General features: G+C 41.6%; 2 protein-coding genes across 3 annotated transcripts in view; one reads left to right on the top strand and one right to left on the bottom strand.

Moving 5' to 3' along the window:
• The first annotated feature begins 5560 nt into the window (after positions 1-5560).
• On the top strand, positions 5561-8202 carry LOC115052666 (endonuclease domain-containing 1 protein-like). Its single transcript, XM_029516925.1, has 5 exons — positions 5561-5669; positions 5771-5871; positions 6093-6207; positions 6452-6608; positions 6931-8202. Exons 1-5 carry the CDS (start codon positions 5589-5591, stop codon positions 7320-7322), a joined length of 846 nt encoding a protein of 281 aa, XP_029372785.1. The 5' UTR covers positions 5561-5588; the 3' UTR covers positions 7323-8202.
• Positions 7437-18500, bottom strand: part of LOC115052662 (TRPM8 channel-associated factor homolog) — a 26373-nt gene continuing 15309 nt past the window's right edge. The window contains exons 2-13 of one of the 2 annotated variants that reach the window (XM_029516921.1): positions 14168-14299; positions 13168-13910; positions 12605-12821; positions 12199-12496; positions 11748-12049; positions 11486-11660; positions 11241-11335; positions 10852-11062; positions 10261-10497; positions 9926-10146; positions 9679-9792; positions 7437-9594 (exon numbers count right to left, since the gene is read on the bottom strand). In XM_029516921.1, coding sequence (XP_029372781.1) covers positions 9352-9594; positions 9679-9792; positions 9926-10146; positions 10261-10497; positions 10852-11062; positions 11241-11335; positions 11486-11660; positions 11748-12049; positions 12199-12496; positions 12605-12821; positions 13168-13814 — 2760 coding nt within the window. In that variant the 5' untranslated portion in view covers positions 13815-13910; positions 14168-14299 and the 3' untranslated portion in view covers positions 7437-9351. Of the gene's footprint in view, positions 9595-9678; positions 9793-9925; positions 10147-10260; positions 10498-10851; positions 11063-11240; positions 11336-11485; positions 11661-11747; positions 12050-12198; positions 12497-12604; positions 12822-13167; positions 13911-14167; positions 14303-18500 lie in introns of both variants that reach the window. The other variant, XM_029516920.1, reaches the window with a different exon arrangement.

Here is an 18500-nt window from a genome sequence, read left to right as displayed (position 1 = left end):
GGCTGAGCAACAGCAGCAGGGTGAAGTCAAGCTGATCAACAATTCCATTTTTTGCTTCCCTACTTCCTTCCAGAAGCCAGAAAACTGAAAACTAGTGCACACTTGGCTCCTTGGGGGAATATAGGTATTTTTAACATTACGCTCCGAAAAAACCAATTCCTCCATCCATCCTTTGGCAGAGCTCCAACCTTATCCAAAATCCTCCACACCATCCCCAACCCCCGCTGTCCTGTGCATACAGAAACCCACACACAAATGCCTGTGTGCCCCCCCACCAACACACACACACACACACACATAGACTCAGACTTACGTCCATGCAAACGCACATATACACAGCCTAGAGCCCCCATCTTCTTATGAGCTTCATTACTCTGACCCCACTCTCCCTTTCATATCTCTGAGGATATTTATGCAGTGTGTGTGTGTTTTCAACTCCATTCCCAATAGAATATGTGTATCTATTTATTTAGGCCCAGAGTAGAAACAAGTCTGTTTGCGTGTGTGAGTGTATGTTTGTGTGTATGTGCAGAGACTTGTATACTGTATATCAATGTGCGAATACTGTACAAAGTGTGTAAAGTGTATGTGTGTGTGTGTGTGTGTATGACTTCCCAGCCAATTACCACATCTCCCAGACAGACTGAGACTGCCTATGCCCTGCCAGCCAATCAGAGAAGGGCTGCGCACTGCCGGGCCGGAGGTGGTTGCTATGGAAACCAGGAGACCTGTTTGGATGGTGGCTGATGGAAGAGTGATGGATTACAGTAATAGGATGGAGAGAGGGATGGAAAGAAGGAAGAAGATAGGGAAGGAGGGGAGAGGGAGGGAGGTTTGGGAGGAGAAGGGGAGAAAAAAGAGGGAGAGAGAAAGAGAGAAGATGGGGGAGGAGGGAAGGGAGGCTGCTTGGGGTGGGGGTGAGGAGGGGAGAGGAAGCAGGGGGACAGACTCATACATAAAGATATTGAAAATGTATGAATGCGTCTGAAATGAAGCGACTTAAAAAGAAAGAGAAAATGATAAGGTGGGGGGTGGTGGAGGAAAGGTGGCAGGAGGGGTATCAGGAATTGGGGGGGGGGTGGCATCTGTGGTGTGTGATTGAATTCCTCTCTTTCCCTCCTCTGTCGGAGCTGAGATGCGTCTGGCCATCTGTCCTTGGAGCAGACAGACAGAGGAAGGTGTGTGGAAAGATGCAGTCTCACCTTTTTGCCTCCTCAGCAGCACTGCAGTCAGACGGTAACACAACTACTACAAACACAAAAACCCGCTCCAAGTCAGGAAGCAATGAGCAGGGTCAAGGCGACACATTTCAGGAAGGCAAACATTGATTAAACCCAGTCGCAGCAGTTTTTTTTTTTTTTTTGTGTAGGGAGATACAAAACATTGAACTTACTGATAATTGTGACCCTTGTGTTGTGTTGACACTGACTTCACCTTTTCATTTTTTGGGATTTGACCAACTCCAGCGCTGGATGTGTAAAAATGAGAATAATAAATTTAAAGTCAACCACTTCTGAATTATTAAAACTCGGTGTGTAGAGAGGTAATGAATTGACAACTCCCCTCTGGCAACAAATTAGTACTAATCATTGAATATATATTCATTCAGTCATCCCAATGGAAACTATTAGAAATAATAAAAAATAGGCCTAATATTGTGCTGCAAAATGTATTTAATGTAACTGTTTTCATAATATTCATCAGAAGATAAAGTTTCTCAGACTGACTGACGCTCACTTTTAAGTCAACAAGGATGACAAATCAACAAAATCAAAAGGGAAAACAGGATCAAAAGCAGTTGAGTTGACATTGAGGTGACATTATTTGACATTATTCTGTTTTCCCAGTAAAAGAAATACAATCAGAAATTGAACCTCAGGGTTGTTTCTGTCAGTCACCTCGTCAACCCCAAAGTTGGGAAACCTTAAGTGAGGCCAGATGGAGGTCAAACCTGCTGTTAAAAAAAAAAAAAAAATATTAATAATAATAAAAATCCTGTTGAAGAAAAGAGAGAAAGAATGAAGGGTGACATTTGTGCTGGCAACATCAAGGTCTGACATAAAAAAGCCATTATTTCGTTTTTCTTTTTACAGGACAGGAATACTGCATCGTTTTCCTTTTATTCATCAACTATATTCCAAAGCAGGTTTTCAAGCAATTCCCATAAAACTGGGAAGAAGTCCCAAAGTATTTAGCTCAGTTAAGTATGTCCTGTTGAACGGAGCTTTAAGGCTCTCCAACAGATAATAAGGGCTAATGAAAATAACAAAAGAATCTTGCTCTTGAAGATTTTGTGCAAATTCACACACAAATTAAAATGCATAATTACTCAGTAATAATAGCCTTCATTGTTCACACCGGTTCAATATAACCAGGGAGCCAAAAAGCAATTAACAATCAAATGAAATTAATTAGCTTTTTAGCCAGACAATAAATCAAGTGACCATCGCTGATGTAAATCAGATCACGTGGAGAGGTGAAATACATTTCAACTGTGTATTTGTTGTTTCCTCTACAGACTCTCGCTGGTCCACTTTTCCTGTTGAACCACAGTGCTCACTGTCAGACAGTGACTGGAGATGTTTTTTTTTTTTTTTTTGGGGGGGGGGGGGTTAGGCTAAATCTGTGTCTGGGGAACCCAACTCTCTGTGATCTTTTCAAGCGACAAAGTGTTATTCAAGTCGATTAAAGATGCAGTCCCCTCAAATTAACTTGTGGGCCAAAATCAAAAACATGAAAGATGATACCAAAATCCATCACAGCGGTGATTCAATTCACTCTCTTGTCACTCAGTGTCATCTTTAATGATTATCTGCCACAATCTGCACTTTGAACGTATTCGATGGCTTTGAAGGCGTCTGTTAGGAAAAAGAAAACACAGTAATTTTCTTGTTTAGGCTGTTAAAAATGCAGCCTATCAATGGCTGCATCATTGTTTCACAGATTGAGCACTTTCCAAATAAATGAACACTTGAATAATCTGCACTGCAATGGTGCTCAAATAGTGTTCAAAAGCCACAACAGACTTCAGAGGTGAACTTGAATCCATAATTCAACACTGCGACCTAGAGGCAAGCCGAAGCAACAACATCTGTGTTTTAGACCGAGCAGACCTGTTTTATCTGAACTACACTCACAGAAAAAAAAAAGAAAACAGAAATTCATTACTTAATAATTAGGCCTAATTTAAGCGATTTTATTTGTTTTTGGGAGGTCTTTGAATTTGCACACACAAGAAAGGCTCATCAAGCCAATACATTTGGCTCTTGTCCCATTTATTGATCATCTTCTGTGTCCTCACTTCTTCCCTCCCTGGACGGTCACACTGCTTAGATCTGAAATTACACAGAAACCCAAACGACATGGCTCATTAGCCACTACACTTGTTTATTTCCCTTAATAACAAAGCAATTACACAGAGCAAACACAGTTATAACAATGTGTGGCGCCGCAAAGTGTCTTGCAGTCATGTACTGTGAGATTTACACTGATTGGGGGATGTGAAAAATGAGTAATGGGAAAAAACAAAGCTGATTAAATAAAGCCTTGGCGTCTTTATCTGAGCTCTATGTTTTTTGTATTTTCTCTGGCATCAACCTATTTTAGGGATTGATGAAAATCAACTTCATTGATGAGTGTTGGGAAACATGGTGTCCCATTAGCTACGTAAAGTGCGCCCATTAGGTTTTAAAATTTGCAAAAACTTGCAAACTCAGCCAGGGCTACTTTGTTGCATTATAGAGGCACTTTGGCACATTTGTTAGGGAATGGTTTTTAAGCCTCAGAATAAAACAAAATAATCCTTTATTAGTCCCCAAGTGGGGAAATTTGCATCACCATAATCACCAGAATAGCCTCGTGATGCTCAGATTTAGGATAAACGTTGAAGTTGGCCTCTAAATAGAAGTTGCTCTTTATGCCGCAAGTGCTGCTGGACTTTTCTGCCACAGAAATGGAGGTCTCTACTTGGTAAGGAGGCATTTTCGATCTCTACATTAAACTCTTCAGCTCTGACAGGGTTGTAAACTATTTTACATTGTCCTCTGTGTTTGTTCTCAGTGAAACATGAATGAGAGGAAATTCGTCCAAATGAGTACGATTTGACTGTTGTTGTGTGTTAGCCGTAACATTTCAATCTTTTTTATTTATTTTTTTTTTTTATTAATGGTAATTTGCATATATCTTTTTAAATACTGCATTCTGTAATATCTGTTGATATTATTGTATTGGCGGCATCTATAAGGGTCAGAAAGCTGAGAGGAGTCCAGATGTTGGACACAGCTTACGCCCTGATCGTGAGAACAGCAGCACATGAACAGATAGCTCAGTGTTATCTAACCCCAAACTGGCTGTGAGATGTTGTGTGGGAATATGCCAAATGCACATGTTGTAAATATTCCATTGGGAGATTTTGATGTTAAACATCAGAGTGTTTTTGTGGCATCAGGATTCATTAGTTGAGTCAACACAGTGTCAACTCAAATGCACTGAAACGTTTTCTGCTTAAATATTCCACCATCATCACGGAGCTGAGACTCCCGTTTGACTTACAGCAACCTTGTAAAACGATCCTGTCCGTGAGATATTAGACGGTTGCTAAAAATAGACGATTTATCGAAAAAGTGCTTCATTCATCAAGTGCAAGGAGACAAACAGGAACTTCACAGCAGGCTTAAAAACCGGCGGTGGAAGAAGTTACATGTCTTCAATCTAAAAGTAAAAGTGTCAGCACAGCAACTTAACTCAGTATTCATCATTCAAAATTGTCCATTTAAAAACAATCTATATTAGATGAGAGTGTACGTTTAAGCGTTTTACTCCTAAAACTGAAGTGGATTTAAACTACGTTATTCTCTACAACACAAAAGGGTGGAATAAAATATAAAGCCTGTATTATCAGTTCAGATTTGATACTTCACAATAATTTATGCTAATCTGAAATTAATGGATAGTTCATGAATTTCACCAGGTAATCAATAATGTTGTATCTTAGTTTTACACTGGTTACATTTTGTGTTATTAATTGAAGTAGAGAGTTAGACAAAATAAAAGCACTCAAGCAAAAGTACCTCAGCGATATTTCAGTGAAGGATGAAATTAAACTCTGGCATTAGCGAAAACACATTCCTCTTCTTTTTCAGAATATTGTCGAATGTTGTCGTATCCATCACATATCCCACAAGGACTCACACCTCACAAGAGCTAATTTTAGCATTTTACGAGTGAATTTGTCTGTAGCTACGCAGAGCTTGGCCTCCTTTTAGTTTTGCACATTTGGTCTCCCTAAAGTGGAGGCCAAATTCAGGTTCACACAAATTTCACGTGTGAGTTGGACTGTAGATAAAAGGATGAGGACAAACAAGGCAAAGGGTGAGGAGAAGTCAAATATAAAAGCCAGTTTCTGCCGAGGGCAGAGTGTGGCAGCAGACACACGCGGAGGTGAGTGGAAACGCTGATAGTACGAAGAAACTGACCTTTCTCCCCTGCAGTGACCTACGTTTTGTTTACAGTCAGATTACACACTGAATATTTTCTGTTTTGCTTTATTGAATTAAAGGGGGAGTCGAGAATCCCTGATACCGACGTCCATGATGCAGACGTGGGAAACTCTTTGTGCCCTTGTCCTGTTCCTCGTGTGTGTCCACGCAGATGTTGTGGAACGTTTTGAGGTTTGTCGCCTCACTTCACTGAAAGGACTTCAAGGAGCGTTACATTTGTTTGCGTTGTGTAATTAACTTGGGAGCCTGTTATTCATCTTGTTTTGGCTCAGGATGTGCCAGATTGCCTGAAGTACTTCTATAAGGACAAAGTCCCAGAATGGGGGGCTTCTACCCCCGGTGCTGCCCGTCTCTGTCAGCGCTTCGTTAACAGGTAAATCTATTTAACTCTAATATTAGTTTAACTGCTCAGATTGGAGGAGCTTGGTTCTCTGCCTGATCCAAATGTTTTATTCACTTTCAGTCTTTGAAATTCTGGCATGTGTTGTATGATCTTGCCACTCATCATTTTCCGAACTAAACGCCTCTTGGCTTTTATTTTCCATAGCGATGCCTCTGATCTCTCAGTCATTACGCATCATCTTTCTCCATCAGGTACCACTTTGCCACACTGTATGACACCCACCATCGCATTGCTGTCTACTCTGCTTATCATTTCCAGCCCAGCAATGGAGGCGGCAGGGAGAGCAGATGGTTTGTGGAGCCTCAGGTTGGTTGGTTGGTTGGTTGTTTACACTTTGCATGCGCACCTGCTGATGGAGTGACAGTCGACATCGTCAATCGCTGTCATACTTATCAAGCATTTAGAGCGTGAATTGTGTTGTTCTGATGAATCATGCCTATCTTGTACCAATTTCTTCTACCGTGTGATGTCACAGAAGGGAACTTTGCTTGCATCCAGCCCGGTGACATTACCTGCGTGTCTCAAGTTCAGTATTCAATGTATGTCGTAGCTGGTGAACCCGTCCTGGCAGACTGGGATGAAGGATGGCTACTGGCTGGGTAAAGACCACCCCGAGGTCTACCTCGGGGAGAAACAGGCTCTGAATGAGGACTACACCCACTCTGGCTTTGACCGTGGTCACCTTAACCCCAACGGACACCATGCAGGTAGGATGGGTTAAACGCAGGTGGGGTTTCAGGTTTCAGCTGATTTATAATACAGACTTTGTCCAGCCTGCGCAGTTACTGGAATAATATCATACCATATCTATCGTTAAACATCATAGAGGGATAAACAACTTGGTTTCCACGGTTCTGTTGCAGATTTGCCAGCTAGAGTTAGAGACATTTTCTCTCCAGCTCTGTCTTCAGTCAAACAAATAGAACAAATGGGCCAAAGGACATTTTCAGATACTTATTACCAATTATTCACACACTTTCTCAATATTTTAGGGCATTAGACTTCACCAAGTCTAACTCTCTCTTACAGTCCCTAGTCGCAACGCCACTTTCACCCTGACCAACGTGGTCCCTCAGAACCCCAAGCTGAACCAGAACTCCTGGAGGATCCATGAGTCGCAGCTAACCGACCTTTTCAGGAGCAAATGCTCCAAGGCCTACGTGCTGGTTGGTGCCATTCCCTCGGTGGACAACTGGATTGTCAAAAACAACGTGAAACGTGTGAACATCCCGGACTACCTGTGGAACGCATACTGCTGTGTGGACAACAATGGCAGGCCCCTGCAGAGCGGTGCTGCCGCAGCGAGGAACACGGAAGACAACTGGGTGGAGAAGCTCACTGTGGATGAACTGGGAGAATTTCTGCAGCAGTTCTCCAATCAGCCAGTTGGGGAGCTGTTTTACAACAACTGCAGGGCCTGAAAATTAAGCGAAGGGATGATGAAAGAAAACCTTTAGGCGCCATTGTCCCTTAATTTTATGGGAGATTTGATGTGTTTTTTATTATTGATTTTAATATTGTAAAACAGTGAAGAATAATCTATTGTCATCATGCCACCATTTGACGGCAACAGGAATAATGCATCAACGCTCACTCCTCATTAAATGACAAATAGGTGAATAAATTTAAGTAGCGGAGGAATAAAGTTATTTATTGGTGTCGATTTCTTTGATATTCTTGTAAACAAGCGAAAACGTGTCTGTCTTATCAAGACAGCCTGGAAACCTGGAGAACAGCCTACAAATGAATGAATGAATTAATGGAGTTAATTTTCTTGGCTCGTCTACAACATGAGCCACCACTTCAAGGTTACAGTATAAAACACCACCAATGCAGCAATTACAGGAATGACTTATGACTTTTCACATGGAGCTTCAAAAGAAATGAGCCTTCAGTGAAAGATACACGCTGCTCAGCGATCCACAAAAGAATCATCCACTTTATCTGTAAGGGAAAGTGTAAGAGCCTGGATTTACTTTTCAATGTGGATGTGATTTACCTATGAATGGCTTATAGTAGTGCTGCAAAAATGAAAAGTCCTCGTCCCCCTACAGCAGGAAATGGAAAGTAGAGAGCCTGAAATCATGTGACTGAGTGATCAGTTTCAATGCATTGTGGCATCAACTGTTGCAGCAGCGGAAGGATTAATGCTGCACCGCTGAACTAATGCATTCAATCTTTTTTTAGCAGAGGTGAGTCAATATTTAATAAGGAAATTTAATGTTGGTGTCATTCCTACACACACACACACAGTCAAAACAGGAGCATGTCTGTCTTGTGTCTTAAATAGATCGATCTGGTGTGGGGAGGAAAATAAAAGGTAAAATGTGCTTGACTTTAAATCATCTGTAAATGTTTCCTTTTTAAGAAAATATTGTTCTTTGCATTTCCTGAAACAGTGATACTTTAAAAGGGGGCCATGTCAGCTCAGCCGAAGGTGTAAGTGAACACGTCAGCACGTCTGCTTGGCAGGAAGTGAGTTAGGAAAGGGCTCAGTTTAGAGCCAGACTGGAATCTGTACACAGAAATTTTTTTCTTTTTTCTTCCTCATTTTCCAATTTTTGGAAATACATGAGCTGCGTGCACTTCGGGAGGCCGGCACAATGAAGACACCCTGTTACAGCATCCCGAACATGCCGTCATTCAGCTGGAGGATTTTGCTGCACCCCGCTACACGCACAAAGAAAAAAGGCCTGACTCTTCAAAACTTCTACGTTATCCATTTTATAAATGGACAATAAGTTGTAATTTGTTATCCTGCTTGAGCCAAGTGCTGAGTACTATCTTCAAAGTTGAGATTTACTAATTTCATCCTCTTTCCACTTTGTTGATTTATGGATTTAGTGCTCCCCGCAGCTAATGAAATGATGCTTCACTAAAGAGCCCCATTACCCTGCAGGATTTAAAATCATCTCGAAACTTTCAATTCTTTCAAGTGTTCCCACTACTAAACATGAAGGTGGACATTTGATCCTGAAAAAATTACCCACAAGATCGTTTACTTCTCTTGCTGTGGAGAGTGCCGTGTAATCTGAGGCCTTTTGGTTCCTCATAAGAATATTAATAGACTACAATATTGAATCCTGATCTATGCTTTATTTAAATGGTATAAAAACATGTGACAATACTTACTGGGGTTGGTCCCTGTGGTTTATAAATCTGCCTGTTCACATACACTGACAAGCACGTGCTGCCAGTTCAGACAAAAATAAGTAAAATAAGCAAAAGGTTGTGATATATATATATATATAGACAGAGAGAGAAATCCCAACTCACCTACAAGATGAGCCACCACCTCAAGGTTACAGTATGAACCACCACCCATGCACCAATTACAAGAATGACTTGTGACTTTTCACATGGATCTTCAAAAGAAATGAGCCATATATATATATATTTCTGATCTTTGAACACCAGCATCCAACATCAGCCTACACTTTAATCTGAAGCTCAGTCAAACTGGACCATGGGGTGGTCAGCCCAGGGAGGCAGGTCGGAGAGTTTCTCTTCCGTGGCTGCTTCGATGGGCCAGCTCCAGGCCTTAAAGAATCCACACAGGTTCATCCCCACAGTTTTGGAGAAGGTCTCAGCATACAGGTTCATCTTTCCTTTGTTGTCACCAGGAAAGTTGCTCATCTCATGGTAGGCAGCAAACACCTTCTTGAAGGCATCCCAGCCAAACTTCTCCTGCAGCTGAGGAGTAACATTTTAAATGTGATGCTTGTGAACTAAGAATAGTTTATATCCACAGTGTAACCTGCTGTAATTCTCTTTTACCTGCAAATAAGTCTCCAGGGCCATCCACGTCGTCCAGCTGGAGAGTTTCTTGCCATCCTTTACAAACTCCTCCATTTGTTTGTTTCGATTTTCTGCACTGATAGCTGGATGAGCCTGCGTTGAACAAGATGTTTTTGAGGTAATGAAAAAGCAAGAAAAAGCCAAAAACTCTGTCGTTTGACATTGAAAACAAAGGAATCATGTTTTTCCAGCTCCTGGTCTTAAATACAACACTAATTTACTTCACCTTTTCCCTGTTGATCCCCAGAACCGTTTCATGCACATACACAGACCACAGGTTACAGGTGCCCTCTGTGGTGTGTGGTGGGAACTCCCAGCAGCCTCTCTGCTGGTTGTGTCCAAGCTCGTGGATGGGGCCCCACAGGTCGTCAGTCTCAAGGTCCATTCTTACCAGATTCACAGCTACTGGCTTGTGTGCCATGATTGGATAGCCGGCATGCATCCAGCCTGGAGAGAACAATATAAGAAACGTCTTATAGGAACAGGTATGAAAAAGTACATCGGCCAGTGTTGTTCTAAAAATCATCAGTTTTGGAAATGTGGGGTTTTCGGTGCACCTACCATGAGAGATCTGCACATCACATACAAAGCGTTCCTTCCGAGGAAACTTGTGTGGGATGGCAGCAAGATCAGCGATGGCTCTCATGATGGCATTCCAGCGTGACGCCAACTCATCAGGGTGATCCAGAGTCCGGATAACATCTGACGGTACGGTGAGGATGATGTTTTCAAACTCCAACTCTGCCCAGGGGGCGGGAGCAGAGCGCAGCACGGACCAATCAGCTGCTGTTGTCACACCTGAAAGGTAGATGGCAGATTGTTTTGAAGCGTCTCCTGGATGGAATCTTCACCTCACATTTCACCACTTTCCATCACAATCACTTTTCCCCAATCTCCTCACTGAGTCAAACCCTCAGTATACTTACCTGCTCATCTACTGATAGCATTTTTAGCCCTTAGCTCTACATGTTTATGCTCATGCCATCATGTGCCTTCTTGCCTGTTCTGTTTGTCACTTCCCATTAACACACCAAAGAACACACTTCCTCACACGGATCTCTTCCAACGCCCCAAAGCCTGGCTGACTGAGTTGTATATACACAGGCATGATTCAAGATTATAAATCACCAGCACCACCCAACACACACTTACCAAATTTATAATATGGAGCAGGTACAGCCACCTGGACTGTGACCTGAACCCCCTGCACTTGTGTTTTGGGAGGGGCCACCAGGTAAATGAGTCCCCCCCACAGGTTCCGCACCAGCATCATCTCTGCGGTGATGGGAAACCGTTCAGAAACACACGGAGCTCTTTTTAACTCCTCATTTTTCAGCTTGTCTGTGTGACAGCTGATCTGGACCTGCAAGAAATTAAACATGAGTTGCTGCTTAGAAGAAGCTATTTCCAGTTCTAATATACAGGAAGTACACATGAAAACAAACAAACAAACAAACAAACAAACAAACAAACAGCCTATTGCATTACCTATTTCTATCAATAGTATCACACATGAACAAAGAATCCAATACCACTAATACCTTCCATCCACTGTTGAGGAGGACTGATGGCATGGACATGTATGTTTTCATACCAGGAGAGAGGTAGAGACCTGTACTGATCCACTCCTCCCCACCTAACACACACACACACACACACACACACACACAGTCTATATCATTACAATGCAGATAAATGAAGTTGTTTGCACAAAGTATGTCAGAGGAAAAGTAATCACAGTTCTGACAGTGCTCTTCTGCATATGCAAACATTAATGTGGTCTCACCTTTTGTGTTAACGTTAATCTGGATCCTGGAGTTATTGACAGTAGGCATCAGTGGGTTGTCCTTGATGAGAAATGGCAGGAGAGCATCAGGATTTGGGCAGACCTTGTACATCTCTGTCCCCACATGGAGGAGTAGATGGTCTTTGGCACTCTTCACAGGGCAGCTGTCACACACCTTCAAAATTATAGATAGTTTAAAAAGTTCCCATCTAATCCCATCCAAGGAATGGCAACCATAGACCAAAGGTTGTTAAGCACACACCTGTGGCATGCCTGACTTCTTTAAGATGTCAGTGAGAGTGGACACCACTTGTTCATAAGAGCAGCAGTTGTGAGCATTCATGCGCAGGAAGTTGGAACAGTCTCCACCCAGCTTTTTCAGGCATTTCAGCTCATGGCCTGTTAGTTGTTCCCCCATGTTTACATGACTAGCAAAGCGGTGTAGGAGGCGGCAGAAGTGGTAGATGTCTTTAGTAGGCCGACTTGGCACTGGAGCGTTAAAGGAACCTTCCGAGATTGTGTTTCCCAACAGGCTCAAACCCATTTTGTTCAGGATCTTGTTCCCTGAAAGAAAGATGGCATGATGAAGAGTTTACATGGTTTCCTAAATCAATCCAACGTCCTTTCTACGTTTGTGCTGTTTTTCCATAAAATAATAGTTTATCCTTAAACTCTCATGTTTGATATTATATCGTTATGGCTCATTTTCATACCTGAGAAATCTGTCATTGGGTTTTCCCCACTGTGTGTCTGTGCCCAGTACCAGGCATGCCCCCCAATCAGCAGGCCTCCTCCTTCTGCTACAAAGTCTTGGATCTCATCCTTGTGTTTGTCACTGTACGCAGTACACACAAACACGCTCAGGTCATCTCTGAAGTGTGTCGTCGTGCAATTTTTATTTGACTCCTTCGAGAGAGCAAAGGCATCGCCAAGGCCTGGTGCAAAACCAATAACTCCATTCCGGCCTTCATCCAGCCATTCAATGGCATTTCTAACAAATGGAGCCATTTTCTGTAATAAAGTTTGGTTAGTTTCAATTTGTTTGCAACATAAAAAAAGTTAGGCAGCCAGTGCATTTGTTTTGTTAGCATGTGAAAATCCTTGAAATGTAATACTCACCTTTTGTGTCAGAAGTCCTTCATGTGAGATCACGATAACTCTTCCCTGTCCATAGTAGGCGCCTGCCAGGAACACTTGTCCTCCCTCAGTGGTACCAATGGGAAAGGCCAGACGGCCGTGGACCAGAACCTCAGAGAGCACAGATTCTTTGCAGATGTCAAACTCAGGAACCCCCTGGAGTAAGAACTCCAAATCGTCCTCAAAATCCTTTGCAATACTTTTCAGAGAAAGACACATAGCAGAGGATGAAGACAACCAATATGGAAGGAGTTTTCACTTTAAGGGGTTTCCCATTCGTTTCATTTCTCTCAGTGTGTTTGTAAAAGGGTCATGCACCATTTTAATCCAGCCTTAAACGTCTTGATAACTTTTGCAGAGTTTTTCAGAAAAAATGCATAGTTATTCATTACAGAAATACAAGGAAGGCTGAATATGTGGGGAAATTTTAAGTTTAGCTAAGTTTCAAGAAAAAATTTTGCCATTTTACGACTTGACAACTTTTCATTGATTATTTAACACAATGACAATAAAGCTATCTATCTAAAAGAGACAAAGGTACTTACACTCCAGACATCGTGGAGAATGGGATTTGAGGAGAGACAAACAGGCGCTCCATCTCAGCTGGATGCTCAGTGAAGTAGATCCCTGCCACTCCAGAAACCTTATTCCCTCCAAAATGATGAAGTGCGTTTTCCTCGGGGTGATTTTCAGCCCAGCTCCAGGCCTCACCTGCTATGAGCATTCCTCCTCCAGCTTTCAGAAACGCCACCAGCTCCTTCGGATCTGCACTGACACTGTAGGCATCTGTCACATACACACCAACCGTCTGTTTGCTACTGAAGCCCTCCACAACATCGACTCTGAAGCTGGATTCTCTCAGGCTGTCTGCGACGGCTGTAACGTTCTTGTGGACCCCCACTGGCAGGTCGTCAGAGCCGTCTCCTCTCAGCCACTTCACAGCGTTCTCTACCATGGCAGGGAACATCTTAAAGTGGCCCTCATGACTCAGGACCACAATCCTCCCACGACCATAGACAGAGGCAGCCATTAGGACCTGGCCTTGGCTGTTCATTGCCAAAGGAAAGGCATGGTTTCCAATCAGAACAAGGTTGCTGGGAACATGGGGGCCGCAGAAGTCCATCTCTTTCTGGCCTCTCATCAGTGTCATATATGCTGCCTCATAGTGGGTTTCAGCGGGCTGGGTGGACATGGTGAAAATGCTCTGAAACTCAAATGAAGAAGTGGGTCGATCGTAAACAAAACGAAAGGCTGTGTGGAGTCAGGTTTCTCTGATGGTGGTGTGTTTCTGTGAGAATAGAAGGAAAGCAAAGTTAAGCTACAAGTACAACATTAAAGTTAGAAAAAGTTTGATACAGTGAATCAGACTATTCACAGGAAGACAAGTCAGGACTTGGTATCAACAGCAGTTTAAGGAACTCCCATCAAACATGACTATTGAGAAAAAGGCAATCTACAACTTCGAACATCAGAATTAGAATACAATTTGGTTACAAGGTATACACGTTCATCACAACACCAACATGGAGCAAAAGTAAATTTTACCTGAAAATGTGGATTTCTTCTGTAGCTATTTCACTGCAGCACCACAGTTTTTCAAACAGGCCATTCACTGTCTGACAGGAGTGCAGAGTGGAGCCATTTAAATAAGAGCAGGAGGAGGAGGAGAGTCCTTTTCTGCTGAAGGGAGAAGTGTGTACAAAAAATTCAAAGACTGCAGCTACTATTGGACGAACACGATGATCTCATGACTAGACAGAAGAATCTACAGAGACTTTACGTACACAGAGGATGTCTAACTTTAGGTGTTGAAAGATTACACCACATCATGAGTGCTGGTAAACTGGATGAACAGGTTTGTGTCTATAGATGACCAATTAGGGTTTTTATGTAATGGTGAAACCTTTTGTATATTCTTATGTATATATATATATATATTTTTATTTTTTTTTCTAGAGAGTTTATTTGTTTGTTTGTTGTTTTTAAGTGATGCAATACAGGACAGAACAGGTGAGAGACATAACAAAGGTATCCAGTTAATACATTAAACCAAAAACAAAAGACAAAACAGAGACAAGCAGGAACTAGTAGTTCTGACAATAGGCATGAACTTACGGCTGTAAGTTGTGGATGGTTCTCAGGCAAAGAAGATGCAAGTTAACTGAGTGAGAGAATGGATCAAGTTTGTAAAAAGGTGATTAGTGGTGAACAGATGGAGAGGGTTTCCGTTGCACTGTATTGGGTTGGGGAAGGTAGGATTTCCATGATCCATAAGAGATATGATCCATAAGTACATTCTTGCAATGTTTGTGTTGTTTTTTGATTTCCAGTTCATGAGGATAGTTTTCTTGGTGATAGGTAGTGCTCTGAAGAGTAATTTGTTGTTTGATGTGGATAGGCTAGTTGCTGATGTGTCGCCTAGTAAGCAGAGTGTGGGGGATAAGGGGATGTGGCAGTCCAGGAAGACAGCAAGTAACTTTGTGACTTCAGACCAGAATTCTTGAATAGGTATGCAGTGCCAGATGGCATGCATGTTTTGAGTGCAGTCAGTACAAATTTCAGGTGCGAATTCCATTTTAAACATTTTTTGTCCAGTGAAGTGAATTCTATGGAGTATTTTGTATTGTATTAGTTGTAGATTAGCATTTTTTGTGATGAGGTAAATGTTTTGGCAGATTTGGTTCCAGAAGCCGGCATCAGGAGCGATTGATAAATCTTCCTCCCATTTTATTGTAGGTATGGATAGAGTTTTATCAGACTGAGATATTATTTTATATATTTTGGAAAGGAGTTTTTTTGTTGAGTGGATATTAATTAAATTTAAGCTTGAATATGTATTGCAACTGATGTGCTAAAAAGTAATGATAAAAATTGTCATATCCCAGCTGTCACTTTGCAAGGGGAGAATGGAAGATTTGTGCCAGTTTATAGTTAGAGATGTTAGAATATGTTCCTATGAGTTTAATTGTTTCAGGCAATGATGAATGAGGATTTTGTAAGAAGAGCAGAATATCGTCAGCATAAAGACTAATTTTATGATGTACATTTGGTGTTTTGATTCCTAGGATGTTGATGTTTTGGTGAATAGCTGCAGCAAGGGGTTCGATGAATACAGTGAATAGAGAGGGAGAGAGTGGGCATCCTTGCCTTGTCCCTCTATGCAGTGTGAAAGGTTTTGAGGTTAGTTCATTTGTGATTACTTTGGCTGAAGGTGCAGTGTATAGAATATTAACCCAGTTAATAAATGATTTCCCAAAGCCAAATTTTTGCATTGTGGAAGTGAGAAATAACCATAACTAAACTAACTAATAACTAAAATGGACCAGAAGTGTTTATAGAACTCAGCAGGGAAGCCATCAGGTCCTGGGGATTTGTTATTTGGCATTAGTTTGAGGGCAATAGAAAGTTCCTTATCTGTCATTGGTGAGTCAAGTATAGCGGCTTGGTCTTGAGTAAGATGGGGAAGGTCAACGCTGTTTAGAAATGAGTTGATGTCTTGTTGGTCTGGGTCTTTTTCTGAAAAATAAACATTTTTGAAAATATTGTTTATTTCTTCTGGTGACTGTGTTGGCTTCCCTGCTAAGTCCTTAATGACGGAGATAGTTGCTTTTTCCTTGTGTTGCTCAATTTGATTTGCCAAGTATTTACCAGATTTATTATTGTGGTGTAAATGTTGCTGCCGGAGTCTGTGTGTTCGGAACAGTTTTCTTATTCATAATTTCATTCCTTTGGAATTTATATTTTCTGAGTTCATTCTGGGTTATTTCCGTTGGGTTACATGCATTAATGATTTCGAGCTGTTTGATTTTTTGTTCCAGTTCCACTTCTTGTTGGCATTCTTTCTTTTTTTTTTAATTGCTGGTGAGAAAGAAGTCAATGCGTGAGAATGAACGGTGAACTGGTGAGAAGAAGGAATATTGTCTTGCAGCTGGGTGTTGCAACCGCCAATCATCGCCAAGACCAAAGTCACTCATGAACTGTTTTGTTGTTTCTGTGGATTGCCAGGTGTGTTTATTGTTTGAGGTGTTGCTTCTGTCTAGTGACAGATTAATAACTGTATTGAAATCACCTCCTATTCTGATTGGACAGTTCGAGTTGAGTGAGATGGAGGAGAAAAAATTGTGAAAGAAAGACGGATCATCAGTATTTGGGCCATAAACATTCCCGATTGTGACAGGGCTGTTGTTGATTGAAATGTTCATCATGATGAATCAACCTGCGGGGTATGTAATGGTGGAGTTATGGGTAAATGAGACTTTGTCATTAATTGGAATAGATACCCCTCTTTGCTTGGTGTTATACGTATTTTCTTATATAATATATGCTATAATGTTGTTGCAGTCTCTAAGTAGAAAAAAATATGAGTTTATTATGTCTAAATTACTTGTGCTCATTGTAAAATAATGTGAATATGTTATTATATTATGGTGTCTGCAGTAAAGCTATTCCCTCCTTTTTCCATCCAGGCAAGTATTTGTCTCAGACCAGTCAGTGACATATCAGGAAGATTTACTGTCTTGTTCTTTTGTTTTTGTTATTGGGAATTCTTACCCCAGAATAATTGAACAACATGTTCAGACATGCAGACAAACAGACATAAGATGACTGTCAGTGCCTCTTTGTGCTCAGCAGGGTATTTGAGGAGGCTGAGGTATCCAGTCAGGAAGTTTCCTGATGTTTTGGGCAGCTGGTGAGTGACCTGAGGTAGCCCATAACATACTGGACTACATTTTCCATCTGGGTTAGGACCAAAGTAAGGAAGAAGCAGAAACATTCTTAGGAAGGACTTCTAGACTACTTTGCTGAACCGGTTCCTGCTGTCACCCATATCAAGATGAGACGAGAGAACAGAAATGAAATATTAGTCTACAGCTTCAGACATCAGAGATAATAAGGTTTCAACAGGCTGGGTGGACATGCTGAGATATAAGTGACACTCTGAAGACTAATACAAGTTGTTTACATTAAGCAGTTCTATTGAGCTAGGACCTGTTATGGTAAACTTTCAACTAAAATTCTTTATCTAAACAACATATAAGATATAGAAAAAAACATTTATATCATGTCAAGGTGGAAATGGGAAATACATGAATGAGTCAATAAATAAGATAGTATGCCATTGAATTGTGAATTACAATGAAATATAAAATATAATAAAATATCATATTTAGTTTAGTTTAATAAGTTTATTTGTATTAGCGACAATGTACAAGATAACAGTCTCGAAAACGCCTTTCTAAGATCTAAAAATAAGGTACCCGCCACCCCTCCTTTATCAAGGCTGCTTTTAATGACTTCAAGGAGGTAGCAACATGCAGTTTCGGTAGAATAGTTTGGTAGGAAAGGTGTGGTTTCCAATCAGAACCAGGTTCTGACTGTCCAAGCGGACAGATGAATGCTGTTTTCTCCTTGTCTTGCTCTGACATGTCGATTTGATAATAGGCCAAGCACAGAAAACCAGTGGCATCCTGTGAGACTGGCCAATGCCTCGTCAATCCGAGGAAGGGTGTATTGGTCAGGTATGGTCTTCAAGTTAAGGGTGCGATACATCCTTATCTTACTGTTCTTCTTCCTAGCTATCACTATAGGAGAGGCCTATGGACTACGGGATTCTTTGATGATCCCTGCAGCAAGGAGCTCCTATAGATGTTTATGAACATCTATAGGAGAGACACCTGACTCTCTCTCGGAAGGGGCTAGGGTCTTTCAGCCTAATGCGGTGCTCCACCCCTTTCCGCCAAACCCACATCCCACTCAGACAAGGAGAAAACCTGAGGCCGATCAGCCATTTTTTAGGCCAGTCGGTTTTTCCAGTCCCCTGGAATGGGAGAGTCACCAAAGTTAAAGATGGCAGGGTCAAGTGGGCTAGCTGGGGCCT

The sequence above is a fragment of the Echeneis naucrates genome, chromosome 13 (genome assembly GCF_900963305.1).
Source record: "Echeneis naucrates chromosome 13, fEcheNa1.1, whole genome shotgun sequence".
Taxonomy (NCBI): Eukaryota; Metazoa; Chordata; class Actinopteri; order Carangiformes; family Echeneidae; genus Echeneis; species Echeneis naucrates.
Note: the sequence above shows the minus strand (reverse complement) of the source record. Positions and strands in the feature narration are given on the sequence as shown.